Below are 17,925 nucleotides of genomic sequence, written 5' to 3' on the forward strand. Positions count from 1 at the left end.
TGAGCTTACAACTCAAGCATAAAACTTTAACATCACAATACACTTTTATGTTACATTACACTCTTACATTACACTTTAATAAAATAAAATAAAACTTTTACTTTTACATTACATTACACTTTTACATACTAAAATTATTACATTTAAATATGCGTGCAGTTCTGGTTTATTTTAAACCACCGTTTTAACTTCAGTGTAAAGGACTTTATTTCAGGTATTACCTTAAACTCATTTGGCAGCAGGTTCCAGAGTTTGGAGCCCTCTACAGAAAAGGCTCTTTGGCCTTGTGTAGTCTTACGAAAATTAATCCTACAATTAATCCATCCATCCATCCATCCATCCATCTATCTATCCATCCATCTATCAATTCATTCAAATGACATTATAACTTACCAGTTCTGACGTGTCAGCTGAGAAATGACTGTCGCAATCGGCTCCTTCGAAATAGATGGTCCAAGTTCCCGGAGAGCGTGGATGAGGGGTCAATCTACAGAAACCTGGAGGAGAACAAGCGGATCAGAACATGTCCACCAAATGTAAAACTTGAAATCAACTGGTCTCTCACTGTCTTCGTCAGACACCTGTAAAAACACACACGCACTCTCTCGAAAAAACAAATACTGATAGGAATGGCAGCAAACAGACTTTTCTACAGGACCTTAACAAACCACATTCCACTGACATTGCGTCAGCCTTAAACAAATAACCGCAACAACCTCTGATTCACCATCCACCTGATACTAATTGTGCGGTGTGCAATTGTACATCAAACGCTCTGAAACTCATTTAGAGTCGCAGCAGTCTGTGTATCATCTGTACCTCTCTGGCAAAGCGGATCTAGGAACTCTTGGAATCCATTGGGAATGTTCCGCACCACATCGCATGAGTAGCCGTCCTCAGGCAGTAGGAAAGGCAGCTGGAGGTCAGGGTCCTCTTCCAGCTGTACTTCCCGCCCATCACTTCGGGCCAGTTCGTCTGCCGTGTTCTCGGCCACAGCCACCACATGATCGATCAGCTCCTGTGGGCATGAAGGGGTCAATGATCATGATGTTACACAAGAACTCTAGCGAAACTTGACGTGCTGCTGTTCTCCGCCATTCAACGATGTGTATCTTTGTAGAGTTTTGGAAAAATACGGTGCGTTTAATTTGGTCTGGGAGAAGTTCCAGATTGGCTAAAATCAATTACAGCACATTTTACAGTATGAGTGTGATATTACCTTTTAGAGTATGAGTGTGACATGAGTGTGAGTTTTCAATCAAACAAAAAGGTCATTCTACGAGAAACCCTGAGGTTGAAGGAAATGAGCAGAGCTACTGTGAAAGTGCAGCGCACCTTTTTCGATTTATCTCAAAAAGGACACATGTCATCAGAGCAGGACTACACAGCCCAAATGAGTCAGTTCACTTACAGGAGGAATGTAGGGTTCATCGGGAGCGCAGTGGTAGTTGCTCAGCAGAGCGTTGAGCTGCAAAGAGTTGAGCTTGAAGCAGGTGTTGTTGATGTTCTGCACGTCTTGCATGGAGTACTTGTCCATGGTGAGGAGGGTCGTTGCCTTGAGAGAAAGAAGGTCAGTTATGATCAAGTTTATTAAGACAGTGGTTTTTAAAACTTTCAGGACAAGTACAACCTACGATCAAACCAGAACATCACCTAGTCACTACCAATGTTCCCTCTATGACAGAATGTAGTCTGTGCATTAGGGTGTTAGATGGACATATCTATATTAAATGTCTATATATTAGAAAAAAAGAAAAAAAAGAAAAGAAATCATAAATATATATATATATATATATATATATATATATATATATATATATAATAATTAAAATAAAAACATTAAAAGATATTTAAATAATAAATAAATAATAATAATCTGTATTTTTAGTATTGTAAATTGTCTCTGCACACCACTAGTGGTACGATAACTACAGTTAGTGGTACAATAACTACAGTTTAAAAAACATTGAGGGCAATACAATCATATTTATATGTTTGCACTAAATTTGCAAAAAACAACAACACTATTTGTCACTTGACAGCAATGTCACATTTAAAAGTATTTTTATGATATCATCATTGAATTAAAATATTTGTACTTGTAAAAAAAGAATCCACTGTCACACTGTAAGAGATTTCAAGTGAACTTTCAAAATCTGGTGACGAAAAACTGTCAAAAACATAATACATACAGTCTACACTTTCTCTTATACATTCTTATATATCTAAAATCTTGACGTTGGGAAGTTGCCATTGTTAATTATCAACTACCCCTATACTGGAACACAAAATATTAGTAAAAGCATGAACGGGCACCATAACCTAAGGTCACATTTTGAAAAATGACACATTATGTTCCTCCATCTTATAAAAACAATCATTATATACACACAACAGACTAAGCCATAAGAAAGCAGCTCAAGTGATTTTAATCCTGTTGTGCATGTACATGCATGTTTTGCTGATGTTGTGGGAGTAAATGTTTCCAAAAGAATAGAAAGAGCTCTTTATGTGGATGTGCCCACAAGAAAAAAAAGGTTAATAAATGGGGCAAATCATGTCTCGATTGTGTTTTAGGATTAGGCTTAGCGGTTGCTCCCAAACTGGGGTATGAGATGTGACAGAGGGGTACACAAACACAATGACGAGTTAGCCGTTCATTTAATTCTACCCTACTTTAAAATAACATTATAACTGAGCGTGTATTTCAAACAGGCAAAATGCAGCATCTGGTGTAAAAGGGAAGATTGTAGTGCCGTATAAGGTCGTATACACAACATCCAATCAAATTACCTCATCTTTTGCGGTCAAAGCTGACTGCATCCACACAAGCACCGTGCATATGATAGGTTATGTGCAGAGTATGCTGCCTTAGCAAATCACGTTACATTACTGCCCTTCACGACAATTAGCACTTACTAGCATGAAGAACAAATATAGACACAGAAAGTGCATAGAGATCGATTCAAGACTCAAACTCTCTTCGATACAGAAATACACCCTGTGTGAGTTCTTCTTGTTTTTAATGTTGATCATATATTACACGAATGCAATTCCCGAAAATCAACACAACTGCAACTGAGACATTGATTTCATACAACAGTTCAACCAACGAAAAGGTAATACTAAGTGATGTACATTTTAAACAGTATTGTCAATATTTTTTGCTCTATTTTGCAACAAAACAATAGTTCCAATGAAAGCCACAGCAGAACTGTCGTGCATCTCCAATGCACAGCAGTGTTTCGTTATTGAACGAAACTGCGGCTTTGAAAAAATTGGGAGAGTCAATGAATACTGTATTCATTGACTCTCCCAATTCAGCCACTGAATAAACACAGAATGAATACAGAATACAGTTCATAAATACAGTCAGCCACTTGCTTCGTTACTGAATGACTCGATGACTCACTCATTAAAACAGTGATTATTAGTTTAATTTGTAAAGTATCACTTTGTTTTTACCATCATTTCATATTTCTCTACTGAACATTTTTATTTAAAAATGGCATTGTAATTGCATTCATCCCATCTCTGAGCGGCATTAAACTGTGTAAATACATCTAGATGCACCACTCTACAAAGTTTGGGAACCACTGGTCTACAGAAATGCAATTTATGAAAATGTTGTCAAATATAGTTTGAAAAAAAATCACTAATAAAAATGGAATATTTGGACCAGATAAAGACAAAATGTGTCTGTAATGGTTAAGGTATGGGTGTAGTAAACATAACTAGTTTAACCTCTAACTTATAATAGCTTAATTAAAAAAATAATAATAATAATAAATGCATAAATAAAAATGCAATTCTACAAAAGGTTTTGATAAGTTTAAGTATAACAGTATATATATATAAATTTGCGTGTTACCTGGACTATGCGGCTGAGGTGACAGTCTGCAGCCAGCTCCAGTCCCTGTTTCTCAGCCCATGCCTCGATATGGCTGAGCTGCTGGCGTAAGATGGCGCCCCAGTAGTGCGAGCACAGGCCCGAGTCGGCCTCCGTCACCAGCTTGTTAAAGAGCCACATATTGATGAAGTGGAAGAGCTGCGAGAACAGCTGGATGGTGAGGGCCGCATTGACTCGGCACCGCCGCAGAAGGGACATGGCGCCCGTCAGCGTGTGCAGAACATCGTCTGTTTCAAAAGGGGAAAGTCAGGGGCTTTTTATGCAGCATAAACAGAAAAGGTACCATCATTCTTGTATTTATTTTATTTGCAATTAAAATGGTCCAATGTTAAGGACCTATCGCTATTAGCTAGGACAGATATTTATTAAATGCATGTTTTGTGTTTTTTTAAAGTATTCCCTATGAACAAATGTTTTTGGGGGTGGTCCCTGATGTGGGTCGTCCCTTAAAATGACCGTCCCTTGTGAAAAGGGTTGGGAAACGGTTTTCTAGAGAACAGGAAGTGTTACTGTGTTACTTAAGATGTTGACATTGTTCTAGTCGAGTGAGCATGTTTGTCTATTTGTCAAAGACATTTTGGTAAAACAGATTCACTTGTCCAAAAAACCCCCCCAAAAAACTACTTAGTCTACAATGACCAAGATAACATAGAAATTAAGACACTGTAAAGTAAAAGAACTGAAATATCACTGGTTTGGGAAGAGCACTTCTGCTGTTTAGTTTCAAAACCACCACTAGGTGGTCCCACAACCATTTCAATTCTCACTCCCAACTAAGACAAAAAAAAAAGTGTCCTTTAAACACAGGTTAAGACCTACCTATCTGCTCATATTCATACATCCCAGGTCAAAAAAAAAGCAACTGTTGTGCATCTGAAAAGGTGAGATTGGGTCCTGCTCACCTATCTTGGGCCTCTGAGGGTTCTGTTCATCAGGATCTTCCAGGAAAGCTGGCATGTAGTTATTCAGATCCGACTGCAGGCAGTGCACCAAGTACCTGCAAGAACACACATTATTTATTGTCCATATCCACCAGCAAGGGCCTAAAGGAACTTCCTGTAGAATCCCACAGTAAATCTGAGACCTGGCCGCTTCACAAACCGCACGGCCCGCACAAAAGCACAGTTGTTTCAGCTGGTCATACCAGTGCTTAACCTGTTAACCTGCAACCCCATTTTTGAAAAATCCCCAGATATGGCATTCCCAAACCGAAACAGATACAGTTCATGAACCCTTTGTACTAAAAGCACAAGTAAGATCTCATTTGAAAGCTGACACCTGGAAGTTTATTGTAAATGTAGAATTAATTATTGTCATAATGAAAAAAAATAGTTATAAATAGCTTCAAAGTTTTGTAAAATTATTATACATTTATTTTTATGAAACATCTTCATGAAAATAAAATTGAAGTTGGCATTGTAGCAATCTAGAAATGCACTGCAGCTAAAGCCACATGTCTGGCCATGTTATATTTAAAATCTGAAGATGATAAGTCTAAAACTCTGTATTTAGTTCAATGTTTTTCAAGATCATGTCATATGACTTTATTTTGATTAGACTGGTGTTTATTGTCATCTTATAAGCATCTATTCAGTCTATTGCCTCTATTGTTTTGTGATGCAAAAACGAGCCCCATTCAGTGTCAGTCTCCCCTGCACATATTCACACCTCTCCAGCCTGTTTATTGCTCTAAATATGCTTTTCTTTTGTCTGCATTATAATCACTAACGACTAGCAATTCACACTGTTTCAATCCCTCATTTCTTTTATAAAAGTTCTCACTTCACAGTGAAACTGTATCAAATGCCCTTTTTGAAAAACGAAACATTTTAGTAAGCATTCTTATTTAGAAAAAAAAATCATAAAAATTACACCGAAGTTAGGTAGCAGGTGCTCAGTACTAGCTAGCATGTTAGCTTAGCACACCATCAATACACGACAATTTATGAGAATAAAACTATGTTTGTGCTCCAAACTTACTTTACAGCGCAAGTCGAGTGTTTTTAATAACTTTCTGTAATCTGATTTGGCTTCAGATAAAAAAATCAGATAGAAAATATATTATTTTATTGTATTCTGCACAATTTGAAAGTCTATCTCGATTAGCATTACATTATACATATAATCTATTATTATGAAAATACCTGACATGACTCGAAGAACACAGGTAAATCAAATATCATTGCAATCATGTTTATTGTCTTCAAAACATCTTTATCTGCACTTTACAGCGATCTCTGATAGCTTTGTTGTGTCAGGACTTCCTGAATGTCACATGATTATGGCTCTTCTTCATGTGATCCATATATGGACTTTACTGTCCAACAGCGCCCCAGACTTCAGTATGAATTGATAATATACAGTAGATCAGAGTATCCAGCGCTCAAAATGATTACATCGACGCATTTGGGTATAAATTCAATAAATATTATTCTTGTCTATAGAAATCTGATGTAAACTTATGAGAATCTATCAATATTTCTCCAAATCTGCACATGTTTGAGCTAAAAGCCCTGAGGGACGTTGTTTTGTCAAGCGCTGTCATGACGATCGCACGGGAGTTTTTTTCTGAATGAGAGCAGCTGACGCTCATAATTCATATTAAAGGTAACGACTCGTTTTTTAATTTCATAACTCCTGACACAAATTAAGACATAACTGTCACTATAAGTTTCTCAGAATACAATAGTGGTCAAATACTGAAACTTGAGTCTTATATCGTTTTAATGATGTATAGTTTGTCAAGTTAATAACATTAAATATGTAGTAACTTTGAACTATTTAAAAAAAAAACGCTTCAGAGCGCCCACGCACTGGTGACGGTTAACAGGTTAAATGAAACGGAGGCCCTCTGACCGCATTGTTTTTGCTGAAAACCGGGCCCAGGACCGTAACTCTGTCTCATAAACCCAAACTACAACTCAGCCAATACAAGCCAGACCCAGACAATTCCTTACATTCAGCACTTCCTGCCACCTGATAATGGTTACAGGAACACAGTATGAACAAGTTAAAATGTATTTTACAAATCACTTTTGTAATTGACCATTGACCAAATACAATTAAATTATGGATTATTGTTTTCATATGACATAGAAATAGTGCTGAAATGGTGTTATGTATAAATAAATTAGAATTTAATATGTTTGCAGCTCAATAGGTTTTTTGACAGAGCTAATATTTTTTTACGCATGAATATGCGTGTGTGCAAGCACTAACTTGAAAGCCATCTGAACCAGGTGAGCGAGAACATCCTGTGCGTCTAGCGTAATGCGACTCAGATCCTTGTCCTGCTTGATGAAGTTCAACAGCTCCGAGGCGTTAGCCATCCAGAAGGCCAGAGCCCCGGCGATGTTCTTCTGTTTCTGTGCAACGACAGATGAACACAGAGATTACACACAGCTAAAAATGAACCAATCCAACATACAAACAAAAAAGAAAAGAGTTACAGCCATGAGAAGCACTGAGTAGCACTCCCAGGATAGACATGTGCCTCTGTCCAACCCTCCCGGCCTCCAACAACCAGTCACCGCGTCCAGACAGAGTTGAAATCATTCAAGTGTTAGAGTTAGCTCAAGCTAGGCAGGACTGAATGGGAAGCTGCGGTGACTGGTTGCTCTGGATCCCACATCCCTGCAACACAGAGCGGGGATACACACGGCCCGGATCCAACCGAACCCCTGCGTATACCCGCACACGTCTATCCCACATAATGACGACGACAGCAAACCCCCCCGCCCCACCATGACCCTACGTCATACTGGCCACAGGACGCACCCATAAGAACAATGACGTTAACCACAGACATGAAGTCAAATGAAAAGGAAATTAAAAGTTTTCAAACAAAGCAAAAGAACATGGGGTAGTCTCTCATCCACACTGAAGTGCAGTAAGCAGAGGTCAAAAATGGAGGATGCCGCAATTAAAATGTTCAGAGTTTGTTTTTTAGTATGACATGGTCCAGGTTGAGTCATAATGAGGGGTTATAAACGATTGCGTCCAGCTGTAGGAGGAGGGATTACTTAGTCGGCTTGGGTTGTTTGCTTTCTGTTATGGGGGGATAAAAGGGGCATGGAAGACGGAGCGAAGCTGCCAGATAAACAGAGAGAGAGACAGGAAGAATGAGACGCCTCCCTAGCAGTGCAAACTCCTACCTGATCACCTTCAGCAATCTCCTGTAGAGATAGTAGGTGTTGGGGGGGGGGGGGGGGGGGGGGGGAGGAGGAGGGGGAGACAGACATCCGACAGGACAGAGAGAGAGACTGTCAACAACAGCCATGGCATGGACAGAATTCACAGGCATGTAAACACATAGACATACAGGCTCACACAGAACAGGTTACAACATCATCTTGCACCCACTGCCGTACGGGACAGTTCTGCCACGTTAGGCTTGATTCTATGTGGTGGGATCCGTCACAGCGTTAGGAACCAATTATCTAGAGCAATTTTACTCGCTTTTATGATTACTGTTGCAGTGTAACGGCGCCTGTCAGTGCAACAGCTTTTCTTTGATGCCAAGGAGAACACTAGCTGGACGGCATGGATAAAAGATCTCAGGAAGGTTACAGAAATGTTTATGTAGATACAGGGGAAAGTGTTTTTATAAAGGTTGCATGAGGTCATTCACAATACTGTACTAAGATATTTTCACAGCTTTAAAGGGGTCATCGGATGCCCATTTTCGACAAGTTGGTATGATTCTTTAGGGTCTTCATGTCGTGGGCAGAGCATGAGCAATATGATGTCATTTGCTCAGAAAATCCAAATGGCTTGATTATTGAGTGTTTAGAATTTTTGAGGATAAAAAAAAAAAAAAAGGAGAGAATGGATTTTTTTCATTGTATGGTGGTTGTGTCCACACACTGCAAAGACACATTTATAAGCAAACACCACATAAAAGTGAATTTTGCATCTGATGACCCCTTTAAGACCAGGCCTTAAAAATGAATCCCTTTTCTTTTTCTGACATTGTTTTTCATCTTCTAAGGTTAAAAATGTGAGGCTTAAGATTTTGGATTTCCCCAAAATACAGAAAACCTTTACATGAATTATGAAACTAATGCTGGTTTTTAAAGAGAGACTGAATCCGTTCATATAAATGATAGTCTGTCTCTCATTTTAGATGCTGAACCACAAATAAGGTCTGGTTATAAGGAAATTGAATATTTATTAAACAACTATATGCATTTGAATATTGCAGTAAGCCTATGAGATAGATAGTTTGAACACCTGGGTGGGCCACTCAAAAAACTGCAGGCACTGACCAAAAAAAGAACATAAACAGAGAGCATGTGGACCTCATTTCTGAACTGTAAAGAGGCATTCACAGTCATTTGTGGTGACCAAATGATGAAAGTGAACATTGGCAATGCAATGAGTGCATGTGCAGCCGAGAAAAGTTGAACTTTTTGACTTATGTTACTGTGAACGATTTCACTATTCTGTAGAATTTGTCTCATTCAGTCTTGTTCATGATATGATGTATTATGCACTGCTGATAGATACACCACTGTTCAAAAGTTTGGAGTCTGTAAGATTATCTTTTTAATTGATTTAATATTTTTATTCAGCAAGGATGTATTAAATTGATCAAAAGTGACAGTAAAAGTTACAAAAAAATCAAATAGATGCTGTTCGATTAACTTTCTATTTATCAAAGAATCCTGAAAAAAATGTATCCGTTTCCACAAAAATATTAAGCAGCACAACGGTTTTCAACATTAAGAATAATAAGAAATGTTTCTCGCTGCTGTAAATACGGCTCATGAATCAGGTAAAACAAGGCACAGAGATATAAACACACACACACAGACATTCACATACAAACAGACACAGGGGAAACACTGAGTGCAGTAGTTTAAGCACTGTTTGCTGAGGCAATGACCTGAATCGATGAAAGCAGAGTGAAACGAGCTTTAACGCTAAAACTACAAAAGCATGTATAATGCAACTCCACAGACAGATCTCTACATCAGAGCTACAGCGACATGTCAAAGTATTAATGTTAAAGTTGTAATATAATAAAGTTACACACAACTCCCATTGTAAAAAATAAGGTATCAGAAGATAATTCTAGTAAAAATTGCAGACACCCACCTGGATAACTCCTTCCATCATGCTCACCATCTTGTTGACAATGGCGATGACCTTGTGCGTGCGCTCGGACGGGCTGATGTCGGGCCGGTATTGGCTGGACATGACGTAACGGCAGGTCATGTACAGCACGTAAGTGGGAGACAGCTTGAAGTGCACCGTTGAGCTGTTGGTGTAGTTAATGATGGCGGACAAAAAGGCATCTTCGGCTATGGGGGGTAATGATGGGATAAAGGAAACAAACAGAGTATTAATTGGGATGGACCAAGAAGGAGAGAGCTAGATTATAGCATGCCCATTCATTTAAATCATCTTTTTTTTTGCCAGTCACCTGAGCCGTAAATGCCATGTTACTGATTACGCTATATTATAACTTGCAGTGAAAAGCATGTGGAAAAATCAACTGTAATATTTTTATAAATACATTTAATTTTGCTAAGTGTATGTTGCGTGCAAAATGTTATAAGGATCCTGCTTTTAGTTAGCCCATAACATAACTTATGATAACACATAACATACATATAACAAATAATAACACATTACATATAACATAACATGACACATAACACATCACATTACATAAAACATAACACAACACAACAATTAAACCATAACATATAACATAATACATATAACAGAACGTTTTAAACTCAGGTCTTTGTGATCTTATTTTGAGATGCTTTCAACTAAATAAATATGAAAATTGGAATGTATGAATGCAAACAAAACATATAGTGGGTGATTATTTACTTTTACATTATTATATTTTTTACATTATATTTTGTGCATAGTAGAAGAACATCTCTGTCTCCTAGCATAACACTCACTCCTGCCACCTAGTAGCATGGATGGACAGGTATATATTATTATTTTTTATGGACAGAATGATTTTTCCACAGAAAAAAAAATGATATATTAAAATATAAATGATCTTGAACTGACTGAACACTGATAGAAGTTTTTTTTTAGCAGTCATCAATACTTTCCATCCATTGATCTATGATGCAGCTAACCATTAGTGATTTCTATAATTAGCTTTCTGATTTGCTCTGTAATCAGCACAGCCAATGAAAGCACAGCTATACTGTGCCTGCAACACCCAGGAAAAGCTAATGGCAAAACAACAAAAAGCCGCCACACACCAGACAAAACACATGATCCATGACCCAGTTAAGGTCAGAAGGCACAAACAAAGGAAAACAGCACAAATCAATTTGTAAATGAATGTGGTACTCACAGTTTTCCCTGAACTCAATGCTGGCCGGCAGTGTGAGCTCTGGGCCGTCCTGGGACCTGCAGGGAAAGAACTGTTGCTCGATGAACCAGTTAAGATAGGACAGATTGACACCACTGTCTATAGACGCCCACCGCTCCAGAGACCCCGCTCCTGTCCTGCCATACAACATCCTGTCACAGATGTCAAACTGTGCTGTGCGTGTGTGAATGTGTGTTCTCATCTCCACTGGATTATTGATGATGAGACTGAAGCCAGGTGAGCGGCGGGCTCAGGTGTCTCAGGTGCAGACAGAGAGACAGGGTTAGGTTACATATAGAGACCCGGCACCGACTCCATAGAAACCCTCACTGACTGAAAGCTGACATGCACAAAACGTGCTGTTACTGAACAGAGAATGCAACTGACATGGCACTGTTTTCTGTGTCATACACGAAATCTGATTTCATCATATTTTCTGCGCAACTGCAGAGGAAAATCAGCAGAATTCTGAATGTATTTAAAGCAACATTACATCAAAATCCCCCCATAAAATGGCAATGGCCTTATTTTGCATAATTTAACAATAGAATAATAATGAATTATGCAAAAGAGGGCTAGCAAGATTTACTAAAAGTAATTATAATTAATAACAAAATAATGTGTATTAATAAAACAATATTTTAATATTATTAATTGTACTATTAATAAAATAATAATAATGGTTATTATAAATATTATTACTTTCTGAATAAATGTCCCTGGACTTATTTTGTATAATTCATAGTTATTTGCAAAATTATTTGAATTATTTCTTCATTATTTCCTTACTTACACAACAAGATGATATTACTTTCATCTAAATATTTCAGAAAAAAGTACTTGAGTGTAAGTGATCAGGACGTGGTAGTAATTTTCAAAAATTTGCAATGTTTTTTTTTTATAAATATAATTAGGATACAACATTTACCATACACATGACACAAAGGACAAAAAATATATAAAACTTATTTATTTTAGTCTGTTACAAAATTCTGATCCATTTTAACTTTTACAACAACCTATGGACAATTTTTTGTTCGGACTTGGAAAAGGGGGATTATTGAGTGTGGTGCACAGCCTTACCCAGTCTTCACAAATCTGAAATAATAATAATATTAATAATATATTTTTCAAAATTGTTAGGCTATTAGATAACTAGCTAAGCTAGGCTAGTGGTGTACTATTAAGCTTTAATAACATGACCACTTTGGGTGATATGACCAAAATCTTATAAGCAACCCACAGCAAAACAAATATTCTTTTTAGTACTATCAAGCATATCATACTTTTTATTTGGTCATTCATCCATGTTTCTTAATCGCTTCGCCCTGTCCTTTGAACTCATGTGAGACAGCAGGTGGGGAATGTTCGCTTTCGCTTTGTTTCACACAGACCACTCACTGACATAACGTGCGCGACATCTGTATCATCGTGAAAATAATGCATTGCAACTTAAATTTAAATTAGGGATAGTTCAATTAGATGATAAGATAAGAACGGCCAAGTTCTTACCTTCCATCATGCTTGTTAAAGTCCTGCTGTTCTCCTCTGATCATGGGCTTCACCAGGCCTCTTTCACTGTTGTTTCCAGGACGTTCCATCTCCAGCTTCCCTGAACTCTGAAACAACCAAACATCCCATACGAGATGCATCACACCACACACAAATACATGCACAGAGATCAAAATATGAAGCAGGCAGATGTGATACCTTGCTTGTAGGGAGACCAGAGCCACTATGAATGTCCCCGTGAAGGTCAAAGGTCGTCTCTGCGACGCTTCTGGGATAGAGAAAGACAGACACAAAAAGAAGGGGGCGGGGGGTGAGTTAAAAGGAAAAAGCAATAATTTCAGCAGATGTCATGAAAGTAAACACTGTCCGTGGCCAAACAAACAGACCTGCACACGCTCTAAAACACACAATTACATTAAACCTGAGCTGAATGGAAAGTCAAACAACAGCAGCGGCCCACAGCCTCACGAACACCCGGATACATGAGAGTGTGTGCAAGTGTGTGTGTGTGTGTGAGCTCTGAAGACAATCAATAACACGCCAACATTCTTACCAGGCTAAATGAATGAGCAGAAATCCCACAGACTAACGATACACCCACACAGTGTTTGAATGAAAATTATACAAACGAAAAGTACCGTAAAACAAGATTACAAGGCAGCAAACTGCTACCGTGTTCAACAGCTGTCAAACAGCTGTATGCAGCTCTCAGCTTTCAGATAGACATAGTATATCCAGGTATCATCTATACTGCAGCTTGGGTGTGGGCACTTCAAAAAGCTGCTTTATATATCAAATAACCATGTGGTAATGTCCCTTTTTTAATAATCCAGGGAATTAAATATTTTACAAATTAAAGATAAAGTACTTTTTTTGGAACTTGATGGATGCAAACCAAAAGATACGATTATTCTGATAATATATTAAGCCTGGCATTAGTGCGAAAACAGCTTCACATTATGTAACTCCAAACAGTACAAGTAGTATTTTAAAATGGATAGTTCTCATTCAGATCTCTGATATTTGAGAGCAGAACTGATTTTGATCAGAAATTGATCTACTGGTGTATTAATAATAGTCAAGCAAAAATGCTCAAAGACAACCTAAAGTTGCAATGTGCAATGCTGTTTACAATACACAACATGAAGCAGATTTACAAAAAGAGATTTTTTTAAAGAAACTAATACTTTTAATCAGCAAGGATGCATTAAAATGATCAAAAGTGACAGTAAAGAAATGTATGTTGTCACAAAAGATTTCTTTTTCAAATAAATGCTCTTCTTTTGAAAAATGCCACATTTTCCACAACTGTTTTCAACATTGATAAGCATAGTAGAACGATTTCTGAAGGATCATGTGACACTGAAGACTAGAGGAATGATGCTGATAATTCAGCTTTGCATCACAGGAATAAATTACATTTTAAAAGGTTTACAAATATCATAAATTGTTATTTAAATGTTTTATTTTAAACTCTAACAAAACTTGACAATACTGTTTTTACTGTATTTTTGGTCAATTAAATACAGAACTGGTGGGCATAGGAGACTTCTATCAAAAACATTTGAAAAAAATCTTATCATCCCCGAAAATTTCTTTGCATTAACCTGCAGTAAATTTTTGTACATATGTGTACAGCACATAATCAGAAAAATCAGATACTACAAGGACTGAGCCCATGTCTGATCCTTGCCATCAGCAAGCTTCCCTGTCCTGGAATGAGCACCGCTGTAATCCAGCGGAACATCAGGACATCAGATTAGAGATTTCCGCTTACTGCCACAAACACGTTTGCTAAGAGATGACATGTTTTCACATCAAATTAATGCAGGAAATGAACCTAATTGAACCTAGACATTACGAATGAATGACCTGAAATGACCACAGATTTAATTACAGCACATTCACATACTTGCATGCCAACAGGATCTGCATGGAATCTACATGCTCACACAAACAGCTCAAAACACAAAATTACTTTGTAGAGTTGCAGGGAAAAAAACTCAGTAAGTCAACATAAGAAACAGGAATTACAACACGGGGCAGAGCTCACATGTTCTAACAGACAGTCATAATCTAATAATAAACTATTACTAATGAGGTGGGCTGGGAAAATTGGTGTGTTATGCAATTAATGTATAATCTTTTTTTCCCATTTCTTGAGGCTGCATTTTAATTCACAAGAATTCATATATAATTTTTAGTGCTGTCAAAACGATTAATCGCGGTTAATCGGATCTAACATAAGTTATATATATTATATGTGTGTGCGCGTGTCTGTATATATTCGTATACACATTTATATATGCAGTATATGTATAAATATGTGTGTGCGTGTGTTTGTGTGTATAAACCGTATACACAGACATTTATATAATATATAAATATAATAATATATATACACGCATATATATTTGGTAAACAAAAACTTATGTTAGATGTGATAAATCGATTTGACAGGACTAATAATTATACACAGGTATAAAAAGCCTTGAAGTAAATTGTTTGAAATTTTTTACAAATTACAAAAAAATCCCCAAACTTTTGAATGGTAGGGTATTTTTTATAAAATATATTATTAACTAAATATGTTGTAGTCGATGTATGCTTTTTCCTTGTGAGATTTAGTTTTTCTATGCATTTTTTGCATAGTAAAATAAAACCTGTAGCTGTAGTTTGCCTTTTTTGCCAAATAATTTTGTCATGTACATTTTTTTTTAGTTCTTTCCTCATATTTAAAAATAATAACAATAAAATATGTTCCTCATATTTTGATGATTTAACTTGTAGGATCATTAAAAACAAATATCCCCTCGGGACATCACCTTTGATAGAGTAGGTTTTATTTAACTAATATACAAGTATATATAGATATATATAGATAGATATAGATATAGTGAATCTTTAGATACACGCATTGAGTTTAAGAGTTAAAAGAACGCTAATATCTAAATTAGCATTTGTCATTAGATAATACCAAAACTGTAAAAAAAAAAAAAATCCTAATAAAGCCTGCTTATACTTAAATCAAAGTTTGTGAGTAATAAACAATACAACAAATCTTCATGGTCACCTGATCACTCAAGTGTACAACTCGTGTAAAACATGGATGTACTCACCAGGACAGCTCTCCACTCCTCTCTTCCCTGTCTGATATGTTTTACAGTGAAGCGTGTGTGTGTGTGTGTGTGTGTGTGTGTCACTACTCTCTCCGCCCTGTCTCAAACACACTTCGCCAGCGTTTCTCTCTGAAATGACACTGGGACACACCCCTCTCCAACCCACGCTGATCAGATTATAGAGTCTCTCTCCGCCTGTGGCCGACATAACCTTCTGCTCACCCTCTCCCTGTCACTCCTCCAGCCTCTTTTCCAACATTTCTCACAGTAAAGGCTGCATTTAAGACTAGAAATCTGAGAGGACAGTCACTGCAGAAGACACCATGAAACTCCTGTTGCCATGGCAGCAGAGCATCCCATAACACAACGCGCACTGGTCATTCAGAGTGACGGCAGACACACATATAAACGTCATAAACAGAGAACAAACAAACGAGAATGTGCAAGAAAGACACTTAACCATCTAAATACTGCCATCTAATGGCTCCACAAGTGCAAACCATCTCATGAAGAACAGTGACATACTAGTACACGTCTGTAGCATTTTGAAGTCAACTTTAACAAAAACAGTCATAATATATAGGTGCTATCATTATATAACGAAAAACATTCCCTGTTTTTCCTAACTCTATTTTGTGGCTCTTTTATTTTTTAATGAGTAGCTTGTTTGTAGTTTAACTACTTTAAATAAGTAGCTAGGCAAGCAACAAAAGAAGCTTCCTCAGTGCAGTGTCTAATGTTACACAGAACAACAGATGGTTCATTGTGCAATACAGCTACAGCTGGTCAACAAAAGATCCGTTGCTATCGTCAAAACATTTAAACTATATTAACACCTAGTAATATATTAAAAGTTGGATATATAGTACATACATACTGCATGCATACAGTATACTCTCTCTCTATATATATACACACACACACCAGTGTTTCCCCTACCATTGTTTTGGGGGGGCGCCCCGCCCCCCCAAAACGACCCCCCCGCCCCCCCTAAAATGCTGACGAAATCCAGTCATAAAAAAAGAATTTAGTGTATAACGCGGAATTTCACGGAATTTGTAAATTTGAGGAAAAAATAGAAAGCAGTTCAGTACCTTTGAAATCAAATCGCGATGTAGACTAGTGTGTGTGAATATTAAAACACAAAGACTATTTAAATACGAATCCTGCATGTTCTGTGTGAATGAATGGTGCCACCGACGCGCAGTTTCATTTACCACACACACACACACACACTGAAGCACGTGTGACGCTTGCGCTGTTTTTTGGCCTATATGAAGACACAAATGCATGAACTTCCTCTCCCGGCTCTAGATCCACTCTGAAAGTCACTTCGTGATCATTTCACCGCTTCATTTGAGAAAAACTATCATCATGACATAAACCGTAGACTGTGTAAACACACAGAAACTCAAAAGGTCTTCACGGCAACCCGTCAAAATAAAAGTTCGGTTTAACTTGACAGAAATATATTACTGTTGTACATTAGAATTTAGATATGTCCCAATGTAATAATACACGAACACTAATCCAAATAAATTATTATCAAAACTGAAATTTTTAAGGAATAATCCATGATTTAATTTAAACAGTAAAGCTCATTGTGCAGCAAGTTATTTGACAAAAAGTTTATTTAATTTCATTTGATTAAAATTGATGATAAATGATACAATTTGTGTTTTATGTCTTCATTTTATTACCAGAAAAAACACAACACAGAATTAGTGTGACATTTTTTTCATATATTTAAAAAAAAAGTATTGTTTAATGATTCATAATACATGATTTCAATTAATTAGACATGCTTTTTGATTGCAAAAAATTACACCACGTATCCATAACACGCCCGCTCCGCAACACTAGCAGTCCCCCCCCCCCCTTAAAAAAATCCTAGGGGAAACACTGCACACATATATATATATATATATAGCATATCTCAAAGACAAAATCTGAACTATATTATCCCTCAGCTCTAATCTGCTAAATGTAATTAAGTCATGAATATATTAAGACATAAACATGAACATGTTTTT

The 17,925-nt window shown here is 37.1% G+C and overlaps 1 protein-coding gene across 1 annotated transcript in view; it reads right to left on the bottom strand.

The window, feature by feature from the left end:
• The window catches only part of afdna (afadin, adherens junction formation factor a), a 122,371-nt gene that overhangs the window by 33,855 nt on the left and 70,591 nt on the right, over positions 1-17,925 (bottom strand). Inside the window, exons 12-21 of the mRNA XM_056269452.1 lie at positions 12,972-13,041; positions 12,774-12,880; positions 11,244-11,299; positions 10,010-10,215; positions 7,130-7,275; positions 4,813-4,907; positions 3,872-4,137; positions 1,412-1,555; positions 820-1,018; positions 394-497 (exon numbers count right to left, since the gene is read on the bottom strand). Of these exons, the coding sequence (XP_056125427.1) occupies positions 394-497; positions 820-1,018; positions 1,412-1,555; positions 3,872-4,137; positions 4,813-4,907; positions 7,130-7,275; positions 10,010-10,215; positions 11,244-11,299; positions 12,774-12,880; positions 12,972-13,041 (1,393 nt within the window). The remainder of the gene's footprint in view (positions 1-393; positions 498-819; positions 1,019-1,411; positions 1,556-3,871; positions 4,138-4,812; positions 4,908-7,129; positions 7,276-10,009; positions 10,216-11,243; positions 11,300-12,773; positions 12,881-12,971; positions 13,042-17,925) is intronic.

This window comes from Rhinichthys klamathensis, unplaced genomic scaffold (genome assembly GCF_029890125.1).
Source record: "Rhinichthys klamathensis goyatoka isolate OS25496 unplaced genomic scaffold, OSU_Roscu_1.1 h1tg000281l_1, whole genome shotgun sequence".
Classification (NCBI taxonomy): Eukaryota; Metazoa; Chordata; class Actinopteri; order Cypriniformes; family Leuciscidae; genus Rhinichthys; species Rhinichthys klamathensis.